The following is a 10988-nucleotide window of genomic DNA, read 5'->3' as shown; positions in this document are numbered from 1 at the left end:
TCTTTTTCAAACATAATATTCCAACAGCAAGCAGGAATGTATTGATTTAAGCATAATAAAATTTTATTTATGTAATTTAAATTTATCTGTAATTCGGCATTCAGAATACTGCCAGACCTAATTCTTACCTGTTTCTATCTTTCAGACAAAGCCAGGACCCATCAAGGCAGCCAGTTCTCGCTCTGAGCGCTCTGCTATAGTGTACTGCTACAACTGTTCCCGGAAAGGACATTTTGGATATGTAAGTTTAGCAGTATCTGCATTAATGTTAAATGTATCCCTTGGGTGGTTCATCTCTGACATGATACGTGTTTGGAGAAAAGAGCTGGAAGAGTCAAGCTAATCCTCTATGAAGGGCCACACCAATGAAATGTTTGGTTTTGCAGCATTGCTGTAATCCATGGAGGCCAATGTATTAAGTGATCTCACCCATCTGATTTAAAGATATGGAAGAAAAGTTACTGTTTCTCCTTGGCATGTTTATTGCTTTGTTTTTTAAATCCTAAATCAAAATTAATTTTGGGGAGAATATTGGAAAATAAACAGTTGGTAAACACAGCTTTTTTTTTTTTTTTTTTTTTTACTGCCATGTTCAACATCATGTAAGGTTTTTCACCACAATCAGCCTGACAATTTGAAATCTGATTTTAGGAATTTTCTGTTTCTGCCTGCTTTTGATGTTCTTCACTTGTAGTTTCTTAGTTTAATTCAGCATCTGAATTAAGGTTGACATTATCCTTCTGTAAGGTGTACAGACATGAGCCTTAAGTGGCTTCAGTAAAAACTGGAGTTCTGCTGCATTTTCTGGGGTTGCTTGGTGATGCTTATCACCTTTTTCAGGCCCCTTTTGTGACAAGTGCAGCTCTCCACCTGCAAATACCAACACCAAACAATGTTAGTTCTTTTCTTTTATGGAATAAGTTCATGAAGCACAAGTATTCTAGAAAATGAGTGTTACTCATGCATTGGATAGGTGAATTTTATAGTTTCCTGCAGCTTAGAGATAGCAAATTCCTTCCTTCTCCTGCATGCTTTGTGTGTTGGCTCCTACAGCTACTGAATATGTATTGTTAAAAGCTTGCTGCTGTTTTCAGCTAAACAGTTAATCCCTGTGGGGAATAGTGGGACAGGTAGGGTGGGTTTGCTGGGATCTTCTCATGGCAGAGTGAAAGATGAATGGAAGATTTTCAATGCTGAGCTGTCTTTGGAGAAAAGTGAAGATTTTCTTCTTTGAGCTAAGGCCATTGTGTACAACCAGGAGACGTGGCTGCCTGCTCACCTGGATTGGGAGAGGCAGGAAATAAGCAGCTGTTGCAATCCAAGCTTGCTAAGAGACCACTGTGTGCCACCAGCTTGGTGTCACCCCTGGCATGAGTACAGACACTGCCTTGACTGTGGTACAGGAGTCTAAATCCTTGGCTTCATCTGCAGAATATCTGCTCAAGGCACAGCTATGTGTGCAGCAGCAGCGTGATTCCTCAGCAGCACAGTCATGTAAACAAGCTTGTTCTGGTGTTTGGGACTAGAGCTGATAAAGCCTGTGAAAACAGCACTGAAACTGATGTTGTTAAACAAAACCAGAATAAAACCCCTTCCAGTAATATGGACTCTAAAATGGACGTATACAATAAAAACAGAAGTGAGAGGATTGAAGAAGGAAGTGAGGCTGACTGCCAGCAATAGATAAGGAACATTTTACTAACCTGTTAAAAAATGGCATTTGAGGAAGGCAGACAGCCATACATGGATACAAATACAGCTGCTATAACAATGATTTGTAAATATGTAGGAGGACCTGATAGCTTGGATGGAAAATGGTAGTAACTGTTTGAAATTAGTAAGGCAGTAAAGTGACTCAAGGACAACACTTTTCAGTTATCAAAGCTAAAGAAGGTAAGATAGTATTTTTACTAGTGTACGAGGAGCAGAAATAGCCTGAGCAATGACAGAATGAAAATGGAGAAGTCATAGTCACAACACAGAAGGGCAAAGATACCAGACTTCATATATGCATACAGAAAAAGAACCAGGACACACATCAGATTACATAATGATAACTGAGTATTTGCCCTCAAATCGTTAAACTTCCTATCCAAAAATGGATGAGGAAATTGGACTGGGAGGCTGCATGTGCATCTGCACAGTGACCCAGCTGGACAGGGAAAGCTTCTGAGGTTTGCATCTCTCACTGGCTAAGAAAGCTGAGAACATAATCAGTGCCTGAGTTCAGGTGGTGAGCTGCTCTGGCAGCATGAAAGATCTGCCTGTAATTTAAGGGTGAAAAAGGATTTTTGTCTGTTTTTCTTTTTAAAGTTAATATTTTTAACGGAAAAAAAATACTTATGATGGCAAGCAGCTTAACATTTTTCCAATTTCTATACCTCAGGAATTATGTTCTATTGCTTTATTTGTGCAGTTAAAGCAGATGAATAACAAACTGAACAAGAAGACAAGGCTAGGGTTAGTTTCTTATAGATGCACCATAACCAGTGCTTTCCACTCTAGTCCTTTCCTTCCATGTTGCTATTTTATCTAGTTTAGGAACACCTGAAATTCCTTTTGTTTGGTAAAGGTCTAGGGAGAGCTTTCCTAGAAGCAGAGGCAAGAGCAAAAACCTTATGAAATTCCAGAGTTAGCTGTGGAGTTCTGGTAAGACCATCATTGCAGACCACTTCTTGTTTGTAGAAGTGGAAACAGTTAAGACGTAAAGTGTCAGAGGTGCCATCACCTGGCTCTTACGTTTCCTGAATTTGCTTTATTTTTTATTGACAGACATGTTTTTATATAAACTAAGGATTTAATAAGGACAAGAAATAATTTGTCTCTAGTAGACTTTACATTATAGTTCATTTTGTAGCAATCCACACATCCAAAACATTGTCTCTTATGATCCATAACAAATGCATGGTCATCTTAGGGGACATCCCCATTAGAAAGTTAAGAAGGAGGGTAAGTTAATGAGGAACAGCCTATTGCATTATTCAGGCTGCAGCAAGTTCTCAAGGCAGTAGTGATAAGGAGTTGTACAGTATCTGCAGATGTGCCTTGCATTCACATCCAGTATGCCAATCACACACTCTTGCAGGTTGGTAGCAGGCTCTGCTTTCCATCCTCTGTATGATACCTCTAGCACTGAAGACTGTCCCAAGAGCATTTAACAGTACACAGTGTATGGCAGCAATGGCAGCTTACTTGAGGGGGAAGGATATATCCAAGTGCATGTTGGACATTGCTGAGATAAAAAGGAGTGCTGATTTCAGTGGCATGTGCATTTCATTCACTACAGCTTCTCTTTCTGTCAGAACATTAACAGAACAAAAAGAAGGAATGGCCACACATCCACAAAGCAAGCCCTAGATTTGAAGCAGGATCTCAAGCAGTACATTTCACAGCTGTCACACAAAGATGAGTGTGTCTTTGCATACTCCTATGTAAAGCCAATCTATGTCATTTTCAGTAATCTCTTTGGCAGTGTTTAGGTATAACATTTTCTTTCATTTATTCCAAATAGACAGGCATCTTTGTGCCTGCCTGGAGGCCACTCTTAGGTTTCACTAATATGAAACACAGGTATTTGAAGTGCCATTTGTCTGTTACTCTTTTCTCTTGTCTTAAATCTGGGGAAGGTAGATAGAGAACCCTGGAAAGGTGAGAGATATGTTTTTTTGTGGGTTGATAGGTGGCTATTCAAGGTGTTCAGTGTGAAATGCAATCAACTTCCAGGATATGCTTTTCGCCGTCGAATAGCTAATGATAACAGCCTCAGGCAATGGATGGACTTGCAAGCCCCTTCTAGGTCCCTTTCGGCATAATTTCACAGTGGAGTATAAGGCTGATCCCTTGACTGCCATTGCTCATCCACACTCCTCTGTGCATGTAAAGACAAGCCAGTTGTCACACAGCCTAACAATACCCTTTTGGAGGACACCATGGAGAACAGCATGATTCTTCATTTAATTTCAGCCAAGGAAAGGCCAAATACAAGCTGAGAAATATGAAATACATGCAAAATGCATCTTTGATGTACTCTGCCTCTGAGAAAGAGAGGGAGGAGGCAAGAGGACACATGGGGAAAAGGGGGTGCTAGAGGTGGCACTGGAAATAATAAACAAAGAAGGAAAGCTGCTTAGCTTGTGGTGGAAACATCAGGGTGAGTGAAAGATCCTGACAGTTTATTGAGAATAACAAGGACCAGAGTTCACTAGGTTTGGGCAGTATCCAAGAAGTAGAAAGATGATATTGCAAAGCACAACAGCTAACAAGCAATTTGCAAGGATAGATATATATGTATATATATCACATGCTACTCTGAGAAAAAAAATAAATGACTGTGGGAAACATCCCAGTAAGCCTGACTCACAAGACGTCGTTAAAACTTTGTGTACAGCAGTGGAATAACTCACATTGCTGAATGAAGTGTTTGGGAATAGGCTGACATGCACGTGATACAACAGCCAACCCCCTCCTCACCGCAGACAATGGTTTCAGGCTCTCTTCCACTTTCCTACAATCTGATGTGTTTGCACTGCACTCACCTGTAGGATTTGGTTTTCAATTACATCTGTGAGAAAACTGCAGCAGCCAGACTGTGGGGAGGATGCAGCCAGGCAGTGTGGGGAGGATGCTGCACCCAGCTCCTCATCACTGCTTACTTCCTCTTCAGCCCATTCCACCCTTGCAGTCTGCCACATTTCTGCCCATACTTCCAGCCCAAATGATGTAGTTTAAAAGAGATTCCCTGCAATAAGAAGCATTTTCCTTTCAAGGAGACTGGGCATGTGGCTGTGCTGGGAGACCAGGAAACAGCCTGGGGGGGGATGGACCTGTCCTGGCTACAGGCAGGACAGCCCTATGGCCTGGATCCTACAGCTCTGCTTGCAGTCCACCTCATATTTACCTAGCACTCACCTCCTTCTAGACCTCTGCTTCTGTCGGTGCTATAGATGTGTAGGAACTGCAGGAAGACATAGGATTCCTTCCATTTGCTACGAGAAAACTGCAGCTTGGCTTATGTTACGTGTGTTTCTCTGTGTGCACAGGAAGGGTTATTGGATGTTAATAGAATTATCAGTGTTTAAACAATTGCTGGCCACATCCTCCACAGGCGCAGACCAGCATCTCCAGAATCTGACTGATTTTCCTTCCAGACAACTCAGCCACATCTAGTGACTTGAAATGTGTTTTGCAGGAGTGCTCAGAAAGGCGGATGCACGGAAGCATGTTCCCTTCTTCTCCATTCATCTGCTACTATGATGATGAATATGATATCAAGAGAAGGGCAAACAGATTAAAAAGAAAGGTTGCAGGTACAGTATGTTTTGTGAGATCTCTCCTGCCTTTCAGTTCTTCAAAATACTTTTTGTTGTGTTTAATGTTTCACATGTTGGGAAGGCTATAGGGACTTGCAGGTAGACTTGAACACTAGTATAAGATCTGTGACTTTATTCAACCCTGACTATCATGGAAATTTATTGTGTCAAAGTCACAAGGTGGGTGCTATCAGATGTTTTAATCCTAAAAAATCCACTGAGATTGAAAATGCTATAAACGAGGCAGAAGAGGATTAAGATGTAACTTGTTATGATTCTAGTCTGCTGACAGAAAAAAAAAATACTATGAAAAAATCTACCAGAGTCGCTACCCAAATTTTGGCTTCAATGGACAGCACAGCTACCCCAGCTGCAAGCACAGCTTCCCCAGCTGCAAGCACAGCAGCTACTCAAACTTCGACTGCAACAGACAGCGCGGCTACCCCAGCTCCAAGCACCATAGCTACACCAATCCCAGCGACAAGGATAGTCGTTACTCAAACCACAGTGATAATAACTGCAGCTAAACCAGAGGACCAATTCGTACCAATATCGGTTGCCCCTGTAAGCAAGAGAAAAAGCAAAAAAGAGGCAAGAAGGGTGAAGCAAGATGAAGAAACAATGCATTCACCACTCGGTCCAGCATCTGATCAGGAGTCATCATCACATGAAGACGAAGAAGAAGAAGAGGTGACTTCTCGATCTCGGACCTCAACCAAGCTACAGAATATGAGAAAAGATTAAAATCTTTTAATCTTGCCATCAATCAAGGGAGCACATCATCACCTGGTTGCTCCGATGCTGGGACAATGGGGCCAATGGTCACGAACTAGAAGGCAGGGAAGCCAAGCAGCTGGTATCACTTGCTAGAGAAGGGGGAATTGACAAAGCAAATGCAAGAGAGAAAAAGTCCCTCAGTCTTTGGAGGTGCCTCTTGGCAGCTGTGAAAGAAAGGTTCCTATACAAGGATGATGTTATGAGTCGTTCAGCCAAGTGGACTACTTTAGACAAAGGCATCCAGTCTCTGAGGCAATCAGCCATTGTAGAGATGATCTTTCACATCAAGTCAAATAATGGGGATATACCCATAGACCCAGATGAAGTTGAATGTACACGATCCATGTGGCGAAAACTAACACAGAATGCATCGTCGTCATATGCCCATTCATTGGCAACGGTAACCTGGAATGACATGGTACCACTAACAGTGGATGAAATTATTCATAAACTCCGGGAGTTCAAAGACAACCTCACCCCTTCCATCATCTCAGCTGTGGAAAATCTGTCCCAGGATCTCAGACAACTGAGGGACGATCTGTCTGATTTATCCAGCTCCTCACGTGTACCAACACATGTCTCAGCTATTAACAAAAGGAGTCCTATTCTCCAAGAGAGAAGATATAGAAGGTATATGCCACAGGCCACCCTATGGTTTTACCTGTGGGATCACAGAGAAGACATGACAAAGTGGGACGGAAAACCTACTTCAGCTTTGGAGGAATGGGTGAGTGAATTGAAGAGGGGAGCAAGGGCCAAGACTATCATCCCATGAGATCTGCAGCTTCAGTCTCTGGTGAGCAGGTTCCCAGATGGAGTGGAAGAGCTGATTTTACTCCAGCTCCTGTGATAAAGACTAATCCCTATCAAGAAGACGTAAGTGACCAATGTGACGACTATTAGAGCCTCCAGCCGGGTGGAGGTAGGGGACGATTGGATTTACTGGACTGTGTGGATCAGATGGCCTGGCACATCTGTCCCACAGAAGTATAAGGCTCTAGTAGATACCAGTGCACAGTGTAACCTGATGCCATCAAGCTGTCAAGGGGTAGAACCCATCTATATTTCTGGAGTGACAGGAGGATCCCAAGAGTTGACTGTACTGGAGGCTGAAATCAGCCTGACTGGGAGGAAATGGCAAAAGCACCCCATTGTGACTGGTCCATGCACTAAGAAATTATTTATTTTTTTCTCTCTGTCTGTGGGTGTATGTGAATGTATATATATGTAAGAGTGATGTCATATTGAAAATGTGGGATCTGAGCATGACGTGAATGGTGTGGAATAAGGGGTGGATACTGTCCTGGGTTCAGCAGTAGCAGTCAGTTTTCTCCTTCTTAGCAGCTGGTGCAGTGCTGTGTTTTGACTTTCGGCCTGGGAACACAGCTGATAACACAAATGTTTTTAGTTGTTGCTAAGTAATGTTTACTCTGACTAAGGACTTTGTGAGTCTCATGCTCTGCCAGGGACGAGGGGAGGCCGGAAGGAAGCAGAGACAGGACACCTGACCCAAACTAACCAAAGGGGTATTCCATACCACAGCACAGCATGCCCAGGGAGGTAACTGGGAGTTACCCGGAAGGGGCACAGGCTGTCTTTGGCGGGGGTTCAGACTCGTTCGGCAAGTGGTATCATATTCTCTTCCCTTGTTATTTTCTCTTATTATTATCATTGGTGGTAGCAGTAGTGGTTTGTGTTATACCTTAGTTACTGGACTGTTCTTATCTCAACCCATGGGAGTTACATTCTCTTGATTCTCTTCACCATCCCTGCGGGAGCTGGGGGGGGGCAGCGAGGGGAAGGAAAGAAAGAGGGAGAAAGTGGCGGGGGGAGTGCGTGGACAAGCTGTGTGGCTGGGTTTAAACCACAACATTGTCTAACTAACTTCATAAATACACAAGGACAGCTGTGATGGCTTGAGCACTATGTTTTAGGTGGTTTGCATGCTTATTGAAAGGCACTGCTCTGTTTTGCAGAACTATATGAAGCTGGCCTTCTGCCTGAAAAGCCAGAGACACCATGGCAGGAGGAGGAACATGAGGGGCACAGCCGTAAGAAAAAGAACAAGCCTTGGAAAGAACATCAGAAACATAACAAAGATGGCAAGTGTCAGAAAAGGGTGAAGATGTCCCAGGCAGAGAAACACAGAGAAGAGAAACCCAGGAGTGATGTTGAAATCAGCCACAACCTGGAAGAGGACTTCCCTAGAGGGTGTAAAAGGCAGGCATTTAAGGGCAGCAGAATCCATCACAAGTCCATTTTCAAGGCATTCTCAGGCAGCAAGACTGCTTACACACAGGAGTCTCTGAAAGGTGCTAAAAGAAAGAAGAAATGGAAAAAGCGGAAAGATGCTAGTGCTGGTAACACTGAGAATTTATTCCTCATAAAACAGAAGAAGAAGAGGTCTTCTTCCTGGTGATGAGGAAGCAGATAGGTAGCACTGGCATTTACTGACTCCAGTTCTGTCTTCTCTTTATTTTTGTCCCTCTCTTAGTACACTGAATTTGAGTTTGTCCCTGAACCCATATGGGCATACCCAGGTACAAGTCACACACTGAATTCTGTTCCCAGAAGGGAGTGCTCTGTCTGTCATGAACTGGCCACTTGACAGGCGGGCTTAGTGGTTGTGCCTGGAGTGGCTGTACTTTTCAGCAGTCCCCATATAGGCTGTAAGTCTTCTTTGCTTGGGGGGATATTTAGGTAAAAGGGGCCATGCTTGATTTGGTAGCTTTTGTTTTTGCATTAGTGAGGTGTTGCTCTGCCTGCCAGAGCAGGATGTGTTGCTAGGGAACACAGTGCCTTTGGAGCTGATGGAGGAGAGACTCTCATGTTAGGGGAAGTTGGGATGCAGACCAGGGATGTGGATATAAAGCATGTTTCCTGCAGCCACTCAGTATTTTCCGGCTTGCATCTGGGCACGGTTTCACTTCAGTTCCTCCCAGAAGGAGGGTGTTGCAAAGTCATTGGCTTGCACTTTGAGATTTGACAGTCTTCTGCCTCATGCTCCATTGTGGATCCATCACCCCCAGTGCCACAATTTTTGGTGCACAGGCCCATTCCCTCTCCTTGCCAACAAGTCAGCAGGGCAGGAAAAAGCGGCTGAGAACAGAGTTTACATCTCAAATTAAATATGTCCTGTTCCCCTTGATGTGGAAGTTATTTCCAGTGAAAAGATAGCAGAGTATGAAAGAATTATTTGGTTCCAGACATACTGTGTTAAAATTTAGTATTTTTTTTAAAGACAGGTATTTTTGTACACTGGAATTAAATGTGTTTAAAAGCTTTGTAAGAAGAAATGCTTAATCAAAGGAGCAACCCAAATAAAACTTCACAAGGGATATAAAAAAATGTAGCTTTATTTCACATTTTCTCACATTACTAAGCATAATTAAAGCCAGTTTTCTTCTCTTTTGTGAGCTGAAACTACATCACCTCTGGCAAGAGATTCTCCTGGTTTTGAAAAGAAAATTATGACTCATAACCTGCTCCATCCTATACCACTCCTTTTGCTAAGCAATTGATAGTAACTAAAAGCTGCGTTTCAGAAAAGTGCATGTCCTCTCTTAATTTTACTAAGAGATAGGCCTTTGTCTACGGTTGTGTTTTAAAATTAGAAAGCATTTGTAACCTGTGCTAATTTAAGGGCATCTGAGAAACTGATAGAGATACTCTAGAAACAGTTCAGGGGTATCATTCTGACAGCAGTATTCTTTGCTGGTACTTCCTGAATTCATCAGCTTTTTGTTTGGCAAAGTTGCCAGTGAGAACACTGGTATTTTAGTGACCATATCACCTCATCTCAGAGGTGGCTGGAGTAGAGCTACACCTGCATAATACTTGAGAACCTAATGCCCTGTTTTGTGTGTATGTCCTTGCTGGCAACCAAAGTTAAATTTCAGTGATCACTTGATTGAAAAGTTCCTGACAACACTGAAAAAGGAAATCAGTTTTAGCCCTAATAAAAAATAAAAAAATGAAGAAAATACTAATTCCATTCCTGAAAAAGCTCTACCCTAACATTGAAACTCATCTTTTCTTGTATGCTGAGTTTTGCATCTTGACTTCCAGATGTGTTTTCTCCACTGTTTTTCAAGGTAATATTGAATAAATCTGGGGATTTTTTGAGTAAAAATGGCTCAGTGAAATTGTGGCCTCACCATTTTCTTCACTGTACAGTTGTGTGATAAGGACTGGTATCCCTGGGAGTGTTCACAAACCATATAGATGAGACCCTTAATGACATGGTTTAGTGGTGGCCTTGATAGTGATGGGGAGCTGTTGGACTTGATCTTCAAGGTCTTTTCCAACCTGATCGATTCTATGGTTCTAACCCACAGAAGCCTGACTGTAGATTGTGACTTGTGCCTGTCACTGGCAGTAACTGCTGCAAGCACCAGATGATACATTTTTGATGGAAACATCTCTTGACTTTCCTTTTGAGTCCTGAGATCCCTAACCTGGCCCTTGCTCTGATAGATGTCTTGCTTGTTGTTGCAAGACAGTGAACAAAAGCACAGGGAAGTGGGGTATTTGGAAGCATGCGAAGAGAAGAAGAACAGTTGGAGCTGGATGAAGGAACTCCTGGCAACATTGCAGGTGAATGCCAGGATCTGAGTGACCAGGGACCAGTGCTGCAGTGCAGCTCCCATAAGTTGCTGACCATGAGGCAGCAAAGCTGTGTTAAAGGAAACAACATACTGCAGAAACATACACAAACTGAAGCAATAACCACAAGCCTACTTAGGTCATGGCAGGTTAAGACATCAGCTCAAATACTACTTTATGTCAGGCTTTGCACAGCAAAAGAGGGCAAATCTGCTGTAGAGGGCCCACAAGAGAATTTGGAGGTGAATCAGAGGGCCAAGATAATGCAGCTATCAAGGAAAGGTTGACTTGTTTTCT

At 42.7% G+C, this 10988-nt stretch overlaps 1 protein-coding gene across 1 annotated transcript in view; it reads left to right on the top strand.

Moving 5' to 3' along the window:
• ZCCHC7 (zinc finger CCHC-type containing 7) overlaps positions 1-10220 on the top strand; it is a 119639-nt gene extending 109419 nt beyond the window's left edge. Inside the window, exons 9-11 of the mRNA XM_065662741.1 lie at positions 146-241; positions 5189-5306; positions 8063-10220. Coding sequence (XP_065518813.1) covers positions 146-241; positions 5189-5306; positions 8063-8505 — 657 coding nt within the window. The 3' untranslated portion in view covers positions 8506-10220. The remainder of the gene's footprint in view (positions 1-145; positions 242-5188; positions 5307-8062) is intronic.
• The last annotated feature ends 768 nt before the right edge of the window (positions 10221-10988 follow it).

Source organism: Lathamus discolor, chromosome Z, assembly GCF_037157495.1.
Source record: "Lathamus discolor isolate bLatDis1 chromosome Z, bLatDis1.hap1, whole genome shotgun sequence".
NCBI lineage: Eukaryota > Metazoa > Chordata > Aves > Psittaciformes > Psittacidae > Lathamus > Lathamus discolor.
The sequence above is the reverse complement of the archived record's forward strand: the minus strand, read 5'-3'. Positions and strand labels throughout refer to the sequence as shown.